Genomic DNA, 18,268 nt, shown 5'->3' with positions numbered 1-18,268 from the left:
TAGCTTGATCATTAAGATAAAGTGTATTTTTAATAAATTCAAATTCTCTTTGTCACTCTCTCTCTCATCTCATACCCCCTCTCAACTTAAAGAGTCTTCTTCTAAGAGTAAACCTACCTTCTAAGTCCTTCCTTCTTCATTTACTTTGACAACCCTCATCTTGAAAACCTTTTTCTCAGACACTTTCCCAAGTAAGCATCTTTCCTACCAAGGGTTAAAGAGTAACACAACACTAACATGTGCGGGACAGTAAAACAAACAAACAAACAAACAAAAACCCTTTGATAACTTATAAGTTCAACTTACAAAGGTCCAGTGATTTTAGAATCTATGCCTGTTGCAGACATATTTTTTCTTTCTTTTAACCTTCAAATTATTTCCTTTCCCAGGGAGTTGTTTTTAAAAGACCCACATTTTATCATTCTTCAATGCGTTTTGAATGATATATGTGGAAGAATTTTTTGGAATTGAATTCTAAATGCAAATTATTCTTAAGCACTCTGTCTTGACTAACATCATCTAATATTAAAATCTGGTTTTACTACATTTTTAGAAAAGAGTTTAAGACACAGTTAATATTAAATTTGATGTACTGTGAGAGCTCGGTGATCTTTAACCAGAACAACTTGTAACATTTTGTTCTTCTAAATAGCCTACAGTCAAATGGTGACTGCCTACTCTTCCTGACTAAGCTAAAAAGAAACTTACTGCTTCATTTAATTTTGCATTTATCATTCAACAAATATTTATGAAACCCCTGAAACAGGCCAGGAATTGGTCTCATCCCTGAAAATACCAGGATGTATAATACAAAATGTCCTACTCGGGAAGATCACATCCTCGTGATGGATACAGACAAGTAAGCAAAAAGTTAATAACCCATGCTTTAACAGGGACATGAAATAGCATCTCTGGGAAACAGAGGAGGTGAAAGCAAAGGAAGTGATTTGTTCAGACGTAACAAGTTAACTATGGAAAAGACCAAGAAAAGGACCAAGTGAGAAGTGAGGACAAATCTGAGTTAAGGACTGGAAGGTGCTAATGGGGATCAAACAGAAAAGCTAGAAAAGTATTCAACGGAGTCCTAGAGAATCTAGGGGAATGATCTGTTGCTTTGAATCTTCAAACATTTTCTGCAATATTATGTTCCATTTGAAACACTTTAATCATGACTGTTAGCCTACATGCAAACACATTCTTCCATGTCCCTGGAGAAATAATTCTACCCTTAGCCAAGAGCCTAGCATTCCAGAAACTTAAGCCATGATACAGAAATCCAAATTCAATTCAACACCATCTGCATAACCAGCTGTTCACCTCCCATATTTCCTTCTTTTTTTCATGTACCACATGTTCATGGGAAAAAAGAAATTATGAATGAAAATGTTATCTGTGCTTTGAAGTCCTACATTTTCATAACCTCAAAGTCATCCACTGATGTTCTCTGACAGCGTCATTTATGCCGTCTGGAGAAGCAGACTATATTGTCTTGAGGCAGGACTCAGGTATTTGGTAACTGTTAACAGGGTCTTCATACTAAGAGCCTAAAAGGGTATTTCAGAAAACCAGCACATGTCTCTGGCAATTTGCTAGAATGGTGACATTCAACAAGACCTTGGCAGCTGGCAGGCACTCGCCAACCACAACACAGTTTCTGTCAGGCTCTTCTTTTTGGACTATGCCTTCTTCTCCAGTGACTTCCTGTGATTTCCTGTTCACATGTCCAACCACTTACTCGTCCTCAAACATTTATTTGCCTAATGCCTCTTACAGACTCAACAGACAATAAACAACGAACATATCTTTCAAGTATTGTCAATTACTCAAAGGCTTTCTTTTTGCTCTTTTACTCCCCGTGGTCACTGAAGGTAATAAAAGTATCTAACTTCTAGGGAATTTTTTTTTTTTAAAGATTTTATTTATTTATTTATTTGTCGGAGAGAGGGAGAGAGAGCGAGTGAGCACAAGCAGACAGAGAGGCAGGCAGAGGCAGAGGGAGAAGCAGGCTCCCCGCCAAGCAAGGAGCCAGATGTGGGACTCGATCCCAGGATGCTGGGATCATGACCTGAGCCGAAGGCAGCCGCTTAACCAACTGAGCCACCCAGACGTCCCTTATAGGGCATTTTTAAGTACTAAGTGAAATAGTGTGAGTCAAGGACTTAAAACAGACTGGTGGGGCACCTGACTGCCTCAGGTGGTAAAAAGCATGTGACTCTTGACCTTGTGATCTTAAATTCAAGCCCTACCTTGGGCTTGGAGCTTACTGTCAATCAATCAATCAATAAGTCAATCATAGACTGGTCCATTGTAAGTATGCATTATGTATTTGCTATTAATATTATAATAACATCAAAAACACCATTAATACATAGGCCATAAATGTTATGGCCCACTATTTACCTAAAGATACAAATGTAGTGATCCGAGGGGGCACGTGCACCAAACGTTGATAGCAGCAATATCCACAATAGCCAAACTATGGAAAGAACCTAGATATCCATCAACAGATGAATGGATAAAGAAGATGTGGTATATCTATATCTATATCTATATAGATATATAGATATATAGATACACACACACACACACACACACACACACACACACACAATGGGATACTATGCAGCCATCAAATGAAATGAACTCTGGGGCACCTAGGTGGCTCAGTGGGTTAAAGCCTCTGCCTTCGGTTCAGGTTATGATCCCAGGGTCCTGGGATCGAGCTCTGCATTGAGTTCTCTGCTTAGCAGGGAGCTTGCTTCTTCCTCTCTCTCTCTGCCTGCCTCTCTGCCTACTTGTGATCTTTGTCTGTCAAGTAAATGAACAAAATTAAAAAAAAAAAAACAAAAAAAAATGAAAACTTGCCATTTGCAATGACATGGATGGAACTGGAGGGTACTATGCTGAGCAAAATAAGTCAATCAGAGAAAGACAATTATCATATGATCTCTCTGATATGGGGGATTGGAGAGGCAGGGTGGGAGGGTTGTGGTGGGCAGGGAAGGAAAAAATAAAACAAGTTGGGATTGGGAGGGAGACAAACCATTAAGAGACTCTTAATCACACAAAACAAACTGAGGGTTGCTGGGGGTGGGGGGTAGGGAGAGAGCTGCTGGGTAATGGACATTGGGGAGGGTATATGCTATGGTGAATGCTGTGAAATGTGTAAGACTGATGATTCACAGATCTATACTCCTGGGGCAAATAATACATTATATGTTAATAAAAATAATTTTTTTAAAGATTTTATTTATTTATTTGACAGAGAGATCACAAGTAGGCAGAGAGGCAGGCAGAGAGAGAGGCAGGCAGAGAGAGAGGCAGAGAGAGAGGAGGAAGCTCTCTGCTGAGCAGAGAGCCCGATGCAGGGCTCTATCCCAGGACCCTGTGATCATGACCTGAGCCAAAGGCAGAGGCTTTAACCCACTGAGCCACCCAGGCGCCCCAATAAAAATAATTTTTTAAAAATACAAAAAATGTTATGACCCACAACAACAATTTTATGAATGTAGCTAATTAAAATATTCTTGTAATTGTACTTTTTCTATTTTGGCCACACATACACACCATTTAAACAATTATCCAGTACATCAGAATGGTTTTACAGCTTATAAATGATGCAATTTGGGTTTTTTTAAGTGTATAGTTTATTAAACAAAATCTAGGATTATACTTCCTTGTCATTTCAGTCAACTAGTGTGGGAACCAAGGTATAACACGTTGGTTTATTGGTGATTTATTTTTTTAAATATAAAGCTTATTATGCCATGGAAACACAAAACAGGCAAATCAGTAAAACAGTAATACAATATTTAATTCGAAAAATCCTAAAATTAGCCTAAAAATAATAAAACTATGTGGTTGAGAGGACTTTGAAAGACAAAGTTGAGTCTGATTCTGTGATGCATGCCGAGTAGGCATTCTGAAAGATAAAGAATCTAAACATCTCATCTCCCTGCTTCCTTTCCTATCTGTTCCAGAACAGTATGTCTTTAAAGCAGCCTGGCATAACGTATTTTGTGCATAATAATCTGTGTGTACCTCTTGTTGTTTCAGAAATTGTTGTTGAAACCTGTGCCTCATTATGATCCTCCAAAAAAGTGCATTTTTCCCCTTTTATTTTTGATCTATGATTTCCACAAATTAAAAAAATATGGTTAAAATATTGTTTGAAGACTATGAACTTGAGGTTAGAGGAGTCAAAGCCTTCTTCCTTTATCTCAAAAAAAAAAAATGGGAAGAATTAGGATTCTCGAGAAGTTACTGCGATCTGGAAACTTCTAAACACTTTGCAAGTTTATGTCTTCAAGTTATCCTTGGAAGATCTTATGGCAAGGAAGCTTTATTATGAGGGTTGTGGGACCCATTAATATGCTATAAGTCTCTCTATTACCTAGAGACCTTAAGCAACCAGGTACACTGGAACAGAATTTCTGCTCCTCATAATGTACCTATAGTGCATTTTATTTAATTTTAAATGTCATTAATATCACAAAATGAGACTCAAAAGTTGCTGGGGCTATCTGGAAAAATAATCGGAGGGGATTAGAAAAGTGAAATTGCATGAGGGTTTGTGGTTTTGTTTAAGAATGTGGGAAATCTGTGAGCAAATGATTACCTGACAGAGTAGAGTGGGGGTCTCTGCAGACTTGAGTCCGAGGCCTGTGAAGTGAAGAGCTCAAACAGACACTGAAGAAACTGTGTTCAAGGACTGTAGGACAGTCTGGGGTACAGGCTGCATGATCGGATCCCTAGACAAAAAAAGTGAGGAAACTTCTACTTATTTCTGTCTGGAACACACATCTAATACTTAAAGGGTCTTCACACAATGGCCCCAATTAGCCATCAAAAGACTTAGGAGGCTAAAGTCATTGTTGTGGAACTAATGAGTCATGGCAGGTATTATAGACTGAACTGTGCCCTTCCCCCCAATTCATATACTGAAGCCCTAACCCCCAGTACCTCAGAATGTGACTATAATTGGAGATGGGGATCTTTAAAGAAGTGAATAAATTAAAATTGAGTCCATTAGGGTGGGCTCTCACCCAATCTGACTGGTGATTTCATAGGAAGAGGAAATTTAGACACATGAAAGAGACACCATGCACAGACAAAAGACCATGCATGTAGGATACAGCAAGAAGGTAGCCTCTGCAAGTCAAGGAGAAAGGCCATAGAAGAAATCAAGCCTACTGACACCTTGATCTTAGACTTAAGGCCTCCAGAACTATGAGAAAATAAATTTATGCTGTTTAAGTCACACTTGCAGAGGTATTTTGTTATGAAAACCCTGCAAACTAATATGACAGGAAGTCAAAAGCAGAGAGACTGGGACTGTAATGGACAGTCTGCTTTAGAAACACATGAAATAAACCTTGGGGGTATTCAGATTCAGGTGAGAGAGAGCTGAGACCCAGGAATCCTTCAATTTCTTCATCAGTAGCAAGGCCAACCTCACAGGGTCTTTTAAGGATTAAATGAATTGAGATATATATAGATATATATATCTATATATATATGTTAATAAACTGTGTAGAAAGACAGTGATGTATGTGTTAGCTATCAGTATTTTTATTATTATCATTACAGGCAGAAACTAGTCAAAATATTGACTTAATCTTCCCAAAAATTCTTAGATTGACTGAGACATGGTGAGATAAGTTTAGCTACTAAAGTTCACACCACCAGTAAGTGGACCCAAGATCTGACCTTAAGCCAAAGAGATCAAATGGAGCACTAAACAGAAGTTATATTTATGTTCACAAGATTTACATTAATCCAAGTGACTTCTCCAAGTGACAAATTTACAATTAAAAGCATATGGTGTCTGGGTGGCTTAGCTGGTTAAGCGACTGCCTTCTGCTCAGGTCATAATCCTGGAGTCCCCCAGTCCAGTCCTGCATCAAGCTCCCAGCTCCATTGGGAGTCGGCTTCTCCCTCTGACCCTCTCCCCCTCATGCTCTCCCTTGCTTTCTCTCTCAAATAAATAAATAAAATCTTTTAAATAAGTGAATATATATATTCACTTATTTTACTACTGCAGTCTGAGATGTAGAGAATGATACTATTTAGACAGTACTGAAGCAACACGTTTCTCTTTTTCTCTAAAAACATAGTAATTACGGGAAATACTCAATGACAAACATTTCAGGTAAACAGCAATAAACAGCTTTTGGAATACATTCAGAATGTGAGGCACCAGAGTGGCTTAGCTGGTCGATCATCTGACTCTTGATTTTGGCTCAGGTCATGGCTCAGGGTTATGAGATCAAGTCTGCACTCAGGAGGAGTCAGCTTACCCCTCCCTCCCCCTCCCCCTGCTTGTGCTAAACCTCTCTAAAATAAAATAGATAAAATCTTTATAGAAAAAAAGAATATATTCAGAATGTTTTATTATATGCACTTTAATAGTTTTCTATATTTTTTATTTTAAAAATATTTTCAGGAAGTAGAAATATCTGAATCCCAGATTGATCTAAAAGAATGCATTGATCCCATTTACAAGTTCTTTAATTCACAAACAAGTTTTTATATTTGATGGAAGAAAGCATTTTATATTTTCTTTGCGGTGCATGTGTGTAGATTGAGAAATACTTCCACATTTTCATCAAGTACAAAATTGTATTTGCAAAGTGGTGGTCTATGGAGAGAGAAGAAAAGAGAAAAAAACAATTATTAGTAAAAAGTGGCAAAGTTGATATTTTTTCCTCATCAACGGTAGGATATTCAATACCTGCGATTGATTAGTTTTCCCAATGCAGGGACAAACCTATGGCCTTGCTTCCATTCCATCTCATTGGGCTATACAGGGATGAAGTAGACACAATATTTAGGAGAAAGAAAAAAACTCTCTGTGTTTCAATTTCTTCTCTCCTTGATGCGTCAATGAGATATTTACTTTATAGGGAAGACATTTTTGGATACTGAAATAGCTGAAGCCTGAACTCAACACTTAGTGGCTGGGCCACTTTTTCTATCATGACAGGCACCATTAAAGAATGGGGCTTAATTGCATACACAGATTTTCTAATAATCTAATCAGTCCTCTTTTCCACCTACAAAAGTGGAGATGATAATCAGTAAAGAATTCTACATCTTGGAGGGATTGTGTATTTGGCATTTGAAGACTTCTGAAAAGTCAAGTCACTATGATGAATCAAGCATCTTGTCTAGTTTTTATCTTCCTATTAATGTCTTTCAAAGAATCTTAAAAACCTTCTTAAAATCCATAAAAAGGTAACCAAGTAGGGTAAGAAAAGATTGGTAAAAGTTCAGGAAAGGAGCTAAAGAAAAAAAATGGTTGAAATAAATGGAAATTTCCTATGTGAGTAACAGCAACTTAGTCAAGGAAAAGGGGTAATTCAGCTTCACGAGTGCTGACAGCTCCCCTTTACTTGACAGATGCATTGCTCTAGTTCAAGATGTACGTTGTTCCCAGGCTCCTTCTAGCTTGGTTAGGACATCACCGGACAAGTTTTTTATATATTCAACAGCATTTGGGGCGCCTGGGCGGCTCAGTGGGTTAAAGCCTCTGCCTTTGACTTGGGTTGTGATTCCGGGGTACTGGGATCAAGCCCCGCATTGGGCTCTCTGCTCAGCAGGGAGCCTGCTTCCCTTCCTCTCTCTCTGCCTGCCTCTCTGCCTCCTTGTGATCTCTGTCTGTCAAATAAATGGATAAAATCTTTAAAAAAGAAAAAAATATATTCAACAGCATTTTTAGGTTAAGTTATTCAATTTTTAAATAACTCAATTTTCTACATTTGCTAATGTGTTTAAAAGTAATAAAATATAGACATTCATTTTTTATTATAAACACGGATACAGAATACCACAGTATCTTCCATTTGAAATAATAAAGGCATCTTATATGTTAGTTTAAAAATAATAGAAAATAAAAATAATCAAAAAGGAGTAAAAAATATGTTAATAAAAAAGATTAAGGCATCTTGAAGTTTGAATTTTAATACTGTAACAATAAGTGTAAAATGGTAATACTTCAATCTTGTAAGAGTTTTAGGTGTCAGCAAAAGTAGCTTTTTGTTGTTCTCAAAGATCATCAACCTCCCTTCATTATTAAGAAGTGTGGCAATGACTTCACCACTTTTCCAAACAAATGTATATATACTTATGTCAATTCTTCATCTATCCTGCTATATCCCTTAATCACTGATGTGCCTGCAGTGTTCTGGATCTCCCTGATTTGCCTCATTTTTCAGTTGTCACAGTAGGACAAGTGTGTCATTAGACTTCTTACAAGGTTACCTCAGCTTTAATCATCGTATTCACATATTTACAATGTAACATCAAGGTGAGTACGATTTTATTTTTTTCTGCAAGAAAAGCTCACAACCCCATTTCCATTAAGATATGTTCAATCAGTAATATAACAAATGCATATTTTTGAATTAAATATTCCACATTTTACAAAGTCTTTACACACATTACAAGACAGTTTAGGCAGGTTTACAATGCCTACCCAAAGTTCACTTTCACCAAAATGTGTGAGAAAAATTAACTTTCTTGATTTTTACATTGAGAAAAACCTATCTACTTCCTCTGCCATGACTCTAAGTCTGACATCATTCTATGTTATGTTATTCCATAGTTCCTTCTCAAAAACCCATAAAAATTTTTATAAAGTATAATTTAAAAGAATACTTGTGTTTTCATGTTCAACTACCACGCAAAGATTATTATTTTTTTTTAATTTCAAAAGGGCACAGAATATTGCATTTCTGATGCTCCACTTACACAAACCAGTGAAATGAATACATTACTTTGATAAAGTATCTAAAATAATAAGAGAAACCTGTGGAGGTTTCTCTTTTGGAGAATTTTGAGAAGACACTCCAAAATTCAAACATAATTCATTTATTTTGTTTTAATCCATGAATTATTCCAAATAATAAGACACATATAAACCTATTTGAAAAAACTCCCCAGGGCTTTTGTACAATATATCACCACATCCAAGCTTATAATACTGCTTTTAAAAATTACTTAAGGGTTCCTGGGTAGCTCAGTTGGTTAAGGGACTGCCCTCGGCTCAGGTCATGATCCCAAGGTCCTGGGATCGAGCCCCACATAGGGCTCCATGCTCAGTGGAGAGCCTGCTTCTCCCTTTCCCTCTGCCTGCTACTCTGCCTATTTGTGATCTCTGTCTGTTAGATAAATAAATAAAAATCTTTAAAAAATAAACAAAAGAAATAAAAGAAAAAAAAAATAAAAGCACAATGTTTAAACACCTATTAGTTTGGGGAAAATAAAAACCAAACAAGAAAAACATTGGGGAAGGCGCAGTCCTTGATGATGCGGAAGAAGCAATGGAACTCTGCTAAGCACCAGTGGGAATGCAAAATGTACAGTCACTTTGGAAAACAGTCTGGCAGTTTCCTCTGAAGTTAAACATACACTTACAGTATGACCCAGCTATTTCACTTCTAGGTATTTATCCAAGAGAAATGAAAACTTATGTTCACATGAAAACCTACACGCAAATATTTATGCTGGCTTTATCCATAGATAGCTATCAAAAACTGTGAACAAACCATATGTCTTCAAACTGGCGAGTGGATAAACGAACTTTGGTATATACATACAATGGAATACTATTCATCAATAGCATTCCATTGGTATAAGCAACAAAATGCATAAAGTTTGAATGTACAAAGCTAAGTGGAAAAAGCCACACTCAAAAAGGCACATGCTATCATGATTCCTTTTTACCTAATGTTCTGAAAAAGGCAAAACTAGAGACAGTGGTTGCCAGGGACCAGGAACAGGGTTATGGGTGCCTGGGGTGGCTCAGTGGTTTAAGCCTCTGCCTTTGGCTCAGGTCGTGATCTCAAGGTCCTGGGACTGAGTCCCGCATTGAGCTCTCTGCTCAGCGGAGAGCCTGCTTCCCCCTCTCTCTCCTCTGCCTGCCTCTCTGCCTACTTGTGATTTTTCTCTGTTAAATAAATAAAATCTTAAAAAAAAAAAAAAGAAAGAAAGAAAAGAAGGGGGTTAGCTAAAGACAGTTTTTGTCATTGATGGAAATGTCCTGTATCTTGAACGTGATGGTCATTCCATGACTCCATGAATGTATACAAATTCATAGAACCACATACCAAAAAGAATACATTTTACCATTCACTCAAGTTTCAAAAAGTAGCTTTAGTCCAACTTCTCTCAGGAAATTATCCCAGGTCTCCTGCACTGTGAATACATATTCCTCTCAGTCCCTAAGTTCAAAGGCCCCGCTCTACTGGAAATGCCCTGAAGGGGAATTGTGCTGTAGCATCAGAGTTTATTATACAGAGATCATTACTGGTTGAGTGCGTACACAGCTTATCTGGACCATAAGGCACCACATTTTTAAAACTCACATTCCCAATAATTTGGCAGTGCTAATTCTCATTAATTGCACATTATCTGTGCAGACAGATCTAAATAGGAAAAGCAGCTAAACGGTTACGGTAATTATCTAGGTAATTAAACTTAAAGCATACATTTCATCCAAGCATCTGTTAGCATCCCCAGCCAGGAGGGAATGTTGAGTTTTCTAACCACCCACAAAATGTATTTTTGGTTCCCCACCCCCTGCCCTGAGTAGAAACAACTGCATCTAAATTTTATAAATTTAGTAAATTTTCATTGCTTACCCACTGTTAAGATTTTACATAAAAATGGAAATTACATGCATGCTTATTTTTCCTCTATAGTATATTCCAATTACTTTACCCTATTTTTTAACCTATTAACCATTGAGTAAACTGGGTACAAGAGCTGTCTATACAAAAATGATTAAGAAGACAGGGAGTCACATATAATGGTGGACACATCTGTCTGCTTTTTTCCCCTTTCCTTTCCCCTTGTAATAAGGGACTTAAAAAGGAGAAAGCAACCACTGTCTGTAGACTCACCACCAACCTATATCAAAGTGTGAACACTGTGTGCTGGGGTAGAAGATTTGAAAATATTCCTCCTCCTTAATGTTCCTTCTATAAATATAGTACAAGGAAACTGTTTACCTGCCAATGGTTTTCTATGCATCGAGAGTCAATATTCATGATAAGCTCGCATTGGGGGGAAGAAAAAGCACCAAAACGCCTAACAATAAAGGAAAGGCTGATCTGAATATCCCACAAAAGACAGAATATAATGGCTGCCATTAATTTATATTTTGGAAGAAAAAAATGCTTCTAATCAGGTCCACGGTATTGCACAGCTCCAAGTACATTACGTTCACCTCATTATCTATGCGAACAGTGATGCCCGCAGCTCAAACAGAAACCTGGCTTGTCATTTAATGTAAATAATTAGATTCACGATTCACTTGTCACATGTGTGATGATAAGTAAGCCTGACAAAATATTAACAGTGATAGCTCCTGCTTGTAGCATTACATTTGAATTAAACTTTCCAAATACTCCACAATGGGAATAAATCACTATATTAATTAGTGAAAAAAATGTTTATTCCTATCAAAATAACAGCAATAGAAGAAAAGAAAACAACAACATCAAAAACCAAGAAAAATCTGCCTTCAAATCACTGCAAGGCACTTCTCAGCTGAGCAACCTCTCAGTTTCTGTTCCCTCACTAATAAAAAGAAGAAAAAACTTAGCTCAGAGAGGTGTTGCAAAGGTTGCAAAAGCAGTGTCTGGGATGTGGTAAATCTTAACACACTTAACCAGTATTATTCATCTTGAAAACGGCTTATGAAATGTTGAAACTATTCAACTAAATGCAACGCTAAATAACTAGGGAAGTTAATAGGAAGTAAGTAAGGCATTCAGGACAAAGCTATAAAATCATTGATTCAAATATTTAACTAATTTGAAAAAGGAAAACGTGTCTAAAGTTATACATCAACCCTCCATGATATATTGGAGTAAATTATTTGAGGAGTTACTACATTGTTCAATCTCAAGTTGTCTTATTAGGCTAAATATTACATTATGGCTATCCAGAACAATAAATATAACCACTTCAAAAACCTAACTTACCCCCAAATCGTTTGAAGTATTCAGATCTTGAAAAATCTGAATTTGAGTGACTCAGTTTACCTATTCATTTATTGCTTTCATTCACAGGTTAACTGCATCAGCCAATCAAAATTATATTGAGTTTTTTTTGTTGTTGTTGTTAAATCAATAAAAAAACTACAGTAAGATAAGTTACAAGCCAATCCACTTTTAATTAATGTTTGCCTGTTTTATCAAAATATTTTCAGCCTTTCTGTAGTGTCCTGTTATTTTTTTCACCATAGAGGTCATATTATCTTCTCGGGTAATACTACTTTCAACATTCTTCATCCTCCTCTCCGTAGGATTGAATTTGATTCCTTCTTGTCACAGAGTAAGTAAGCATAAATCAAAGGATTTACTTCCCTGGCCAATCAGAAGAATCTACTTCCCTGACCACAGAGTGAGGCTCAAAGGTATGTACTTGCCCAGTCAAAGTCAGTGACGTGCAAAGAGACTATAAAAACTCTTTTCCCACCCATCCTCATGGGATGTGAGTTTGGAATCAAGCAGCAGCCAAGTTGGTATTATAAAGACTGAGGATAAAGCAATGTGAATGGCAAAGCCAAGAGCTAGCACAGAAATGCACTTGGTCCTCTGAATGAAGCTAAGCCAGGAGCCATTATCATCATCTTCTTCTTCTTTTTTAAGATTTTACTTATTTACTTGAGAGAGTGAGTGAGAGAGAGAGAACATGAGCAGGGACAGAGGGAGAGGGAGAAGCAGGCTCCCCTGCTGAGCAGCGAGACTGATGTAGGGCTCAATTCCAGGACCCTGGGATCATGACCTGAGCAAAATGCAGACGCTTAGTGACTGCACTACCTAGATGCCCCCCCCCCCCGCCAATTCTCCTCTTTTGATAGAGATCTCATCTAAATGCATATTCTTATCATTTATTAATTTTATTCTCCAAAAATTCTTATTTAGTATGGGCAACATTCATAGAAAGGTAATTAAGGAATCAAATATATAAATACAGAAACATAAAGAGAAATAAAAAGAAAGCTCTGCGGTAAACCAAAAAACAGCGATTTCTAGCAATCCACAAACCCGTGGCTATTGGCTCTCAGTTGACTCTCGTGATTGGAACAAATCACATGTCCCATATCCAAATAGACAGATGACCAACTCATTAAAGAGGTCTTAGTGGTTCTTAGTGCTTTCACAGAGGTTTTTGTGTGGGAATATGAATTCTGCCATAGTGAACACATACATCACTATCGTGGGGACAAGGATAGTAGGAAAACCTCTTCAGTTATGAGAACGCGGAACTAAGAAAAACATATTAAATAGACATATAAATACTGCTGGATACTATCATCTTCAAAAAAAAAATCAAGTTATGATGTGAAGTGGAGATATCTGTGACATAACAGTCAAACCAAGACATCGGATCGTAAAATTAAGGTACAGAGTCAGATTTTCCTCATGTTGTCGTATATATGCTAGAGCTTTACTTCTGCCAATATACTCCTAGGGTTGAATTTCCAGTGATATATAGAATCTTAGATACAACAGATGAAAATAGACTTTTTTCCTCTTTCCAAATAAAAATAAATTTAAGAGAAAGAAAAAAAATCATTGAAAGTCATGATGACTTCTATCTTCTATGACATATGCCTCTTTATACAGTTTTAGCCATTGAGCCCCATGCAAAAATTGTACAGAAGGAATCTCAACCACTCTGTAAATATATATGTATACATAAGAAATTATCGATCAACTTCTGAGGAAGACATCTGTCTCTTTTTTTTTTTTTCATTTTTATTGTGTCTAGTGCAATGATAGTGTTTTTCCTTGGCTTAGGTAATGTGTTACCAAACTAAGTTTCATTCAAACTAATTTTCACCTTTAAAAAAGTGCATTTTGCACCTTTTAGATATTCTAATACATCTAATTTAGATATTCTAATATTTATGTGAAATATAACCTGAAATACACAATAAACAGATGTTTGAATATATAAACTTTTAAAACATTTCTTAGCATACTAGCATACCAATATTTTCAAGCTTAAAAATTATACAATGAGGGGCACCTGGATGGCTCAGTGGGTTAAAGTCTCTACCTTGGGCTCAGATCATGATCTCAGGGTCTTGGGATCAAGCTCCACATCGGGCTCTCTGCTCAGCAGGGAGCCTTGCTTCCCTCTCTCTATGCCTGCCTCTCTGCCTACTTGTGACCTCCCTCTCTGTGTCACATAAATAAAATCTTTAAAAAAAAGAAAAGATTATACAAAGAAATCAAAATCTAGTTTTCTTACCTTTCTGGATACGTAAGTGATTGTAACATGATGCGCTGGATGTTGTAGCCGCCTGGGAGCCATTGCAAATTTGTGCTCGGAAAGTATGTCAAACTCATGCTTGAAATATTTACAACATCATTTAAAAATCGAGCAAGAATCTTGACTTCTTGGAGTTGATTAGATGATGTTCTCTCCCTAAAGAGAGAATTTAATATGTTCAGCATATCAATAAAATATAATTTAACTCTAAAGTCAATGTCACGTTAACAATGCAAGATAGAAAGAATAATTTAAAGGAAAAAGGCCAAACAGTATTTGTTAAAGTATTTGATAAAATAATTTAAAATATGACCCAGCAATCTCACTACTAGGTATTTACCTAAAAGATACAAACATAGTGATCCGAAAGGCACCTGCACGCCAATGTTTATAGCAGCAATGTCCACAATAGCCAAACTATGGAAAAAGCCCAGATGTCAACAGATGTTGACAGATTCATCAACAGATGAATGGATAAAGATGTGATATTATATATATCTATATATAATATATATATAGATATATATGTATATAGATATATATACGTGTGTATATATACACACAAAAAAACCCAGAATATTACTCAGCCATTAAAAAAATTAAATCTCACCTTTTGCAATGACACAGATAGAATAGAGGGTACTATGCTAAGTGAAATAAGTCTATCACAGAAAGACAATTATCATATGATTTCACTCATATATGGAATTTAAGAAACAAAACAAGGGATCATAGGGGAAAGGAGGGGAAAATAAAATAAGACAAAATCATAGAGGGAGATAAACCATAGAGACTCTTAACTACTGGAAACAAACTGAGGGTTTCTCAGGGTGTGTGGTAGGAGGAGGGGGTAACTGGGTGATGGGCATGCAGGAGGGCATGTGATATAATGAGCACTGGGTGTTATATGCAACTGATGAATCACTGGACTCTACCTCTGAAACTCGTCATACACTGATTAATTAATCTAATTAATTAATTGAATTTAAATAAAATAAACATTTAAAAAACTAATTTAAAATAAGTTAAAACAAAATAAAATAAAAATATACACACCTCCATACAAAATTATTTGGGGATACTGTCTGAGAAAACAATGGGACATCTTATCTTTCTGACTTGGTGTCTAGATTGTACATTTAAGATTAAAGAAGTTCCCTTATGCTTCTTTTTTTAGACACCTCAACAACTATCATAGTTCCCTGAGTGGGCTGGATACTCAAATAACAATTTTTCATTCTTTTGTGCCATTTTACCAAGTATTTGTGCATTAAAGGAATAATTATAAAAGCCTCAGATTCAAAAGGAAAAACATAAAGGTAGAATTAAGTAAGTATATTTTTCTGAGCATTTACAGTGCACCCAGAACAGTAATAAAGTTTGACATACTTGACCTTATCTTAACAACTCCCTTTATTAGGTACTATTCGTATTGCCATAACAGATGAGAAAACTAAGTATCAGAGCATACAAGAGCCTTTCCTAAGCTAGTGACTGCAAAGCTAGAATGCAAACACAGTCATGTCAACATTCTTCAACATTCTACTGAAATCGCTCATCTTTGTGTGCCAGGAGCATTGCCTGGAGTCAGTTAGATCAGTATGGATCTGCTTAACTAAAAAGAGAACGCCAAAGAAGAAGGAAATGGAGGAGGAGAAGCGGAAGTAGAGGAGGAAGAAAGAAAAGGAGGGAGAGTGAGAGGAAGGGGGAAGCAAGGGAAGAAGACAGAAGAGAAGAAAAAGGAAGAGGAGAGAAAGAAATTAAAAAAAGAAAAACCGATTGTACTGGGACACCTGGTGGTTCAGTCAGTTATGCCTTTGACTCTTGATTTCAGTTCAGGTCATGATCTCAGGGTCACAGGATCAAGCCCTACATGGGGCTCCACACTCAGCATGGAGTCTGCCGAGATTCTCTCCTCTCCCTCTCCCTTTGCCCCTCCCCCTGCTCGTATTCTGTCCTTCTCTCTCTCTCAAATAAATAAATCTTCAAAAAAAAAAAAACAAAAACAACCTGTTGTATTAATTTCCTCCTTTAAGGCAACAATGATTTGTTGAACAAAGGCAACAACCACATGTAGAACACATGAAGAATGTGTCCAGTTCTTGTGCCATCTTACGTTTATCCCCATCTTTTCCTCCTCTTGATTCTTCAGAACAACTAGGCCCCAAAAAAAGTTGTCATCACACTCCTCAAAGCCCATCTCTGCTCCCTGCAGGCACTGTTATTACCTCCTCTTTCACGGAATAGAACATCAGTGATTCTCTAATTTCTATCCACGGCCTTATCTGGATTTCTCAGTGACACTTCCAAGTCAACGCGTCCAGATGGGAATGTGTGAACTTTCCCTACAATTTCACACCCACTTTAACGATTTCGAATACCAACTGTTTGCTCAGGACCACCAAATCTCTGCCTCTAGCTGAACTCTGTCTGCTGAGATCCAGACATGCGCATGTACTGTTATTCACCATGTCTACTGGGACATCTCAAGGATGTCTGCAGCTCAGTAGGTTCAAATCTAAATGACATCTTCCCCAACAACCCTCCCCACCAAGAAATAAAACAAAACCAAACCCGACAGCTTTGGGATGCCTTGGTGGCTCAGTCGATTAAATGTCTGCCTCTGGCTCAGGTGACAATCCCAGGGTCCTGGGATCGAGTCCCATATTGACCTCCCTGCTCAGTGAGGAGCCTGCTTCTCCCTCCCCCTGCTGCTCTCCCTGCTTGTGCTTTCCCTCTCTCTCTGATAAATAAATAAATATAAGGTGGGGGGGACAAAAACCCGACAGCTTACAAATTTCTTTATCATTTTCAATGGTGCCACCACCAATTACCCAAGCCAGACGATGAAGATTCACTCTTCATATCCCCTCTTTTAACCCTTACTTCCTATCTATCATAAATTCCTACTGATTATACCTATGAAATATCCTGAGTCTGCTATGAATCCACCCTCAGTTTCCATCTCCACTGCAAGCACACAGGATACCACTGTTCCTCGCCTATATTCTTGCAAAAACAACCTCTCTTTTCCATCATCAACCCACTGTGATCGAATTGTTTTTCCAAAATAAAGATCCAGTCCTGGCTGCAACCAGACTGCCCCCAACTAAAACTCTTCAGTGGTTTTCATTTTCCCAGGGAGGAAAATAGAATCCTAGAAATGTCCTGTAAGGTCTAGCTCTTACAAAATTGAGGGGTTTTCTAACTCACATCTCTCTTGCTTTCCCTGCCTCCATTCTAAGACATTATAAAATTCCTTCAGTTCTTAAAATGGGCTACGTTCCCTCCTACTTCAGGACCTATGCATTTGTTGACCCTTCTGCCCGGAATATAGCAAAACATACGAATTTCCGCTCATCATTTAGGTCTCAACTAATACGACATGTCCTTAGAGAAACTTTTAGTGACCTCACTATCCCCTATTTCATGTTTCCATGCACACTACAGTTTGCTTCAAGACATGCTTCATATTTTGTTTATACATTTTTATTTATTTTTTATTACTGTTATATCCTTAATTAACCTGTAACTTTAATGAGGGTAGGACCATGTCTATTTTTCTCATCATAGTATTCTCAGCACTTTGCACAGTCCCTAGCTCAATGGAGATACACATTAAAAATTATTTGAATAGAGGAATGATGAACATTATAATTTTACTTGTATTATGTATTTGTAAAGTCTATCAGCTACAATGGACAGAAATTATATAACGATAGCACTCTAATCTGTCCAGAACTGTATCCTTAATTTCTAGCACAGTTACTGGCCTATAGAAGCTTTCAAGATCTGATATTGGATGATTAAACTGGTTCCTCTCCATGACCTAGCTCAGTAAATGGCACCATAACTTAAATGTTTGCCTCAAAACTTGTTTCTTTTCTTCACTTTCACATATTTAATTAATCATAAAAACTCACCTATTCTAAACTGTAAAAAATAAATAGATAGATAATTTCTACAGATTCAGTCC

The 18,268-nt window shown here is 37.1% G+C and overlaps 1 protein-coding gene across 1 annotated transcript in view; it reads right to left on the bottom strand.

The window, feature by feature from the left end:
* Positions 1 to 6,388: 6,388 nt before the first annotated feature.
* The window catches only part of LIPI (lipase I), a 53,951-nt gene continuing 42,071 nt past the window's right edge, over positions 6,389 to 18,268 (bottom strand). Inside the window, exons 9-10 of the mRNA XM_082692027.1 lie at positions 14,272 to 14,448; positions 6,389 to 6,640 (exon numbers count right to left, since the gene is read on the bottom strand). Coding sequence (XP_082548153.1) covers positions 6,553 to 6,640; positions 14,272 to 14,448 — 265 coding nt within the window. The 3' untranslated portion in view covers positions 6,389 to 6,552. The remainder of the gene's footprint in view (positions 6,641 to 14,271; positions 14,449 to 18,268) is intronic.

The sequence above is a fragment of the Mustela nivalis genome, assembly GCF_964662115.1.
Source record: "Mustela nivalis genome assembly, chromosome: 1".
Lineage (NCBI taxonomy): Eukaryota > Metazoa > Chordata > Mammalia > Carnivora > Mustelidae > Mustela > Mustela nivalis.
This window is presented reverse-complemented; position numbering and strand designations above follow the sequence as displayed.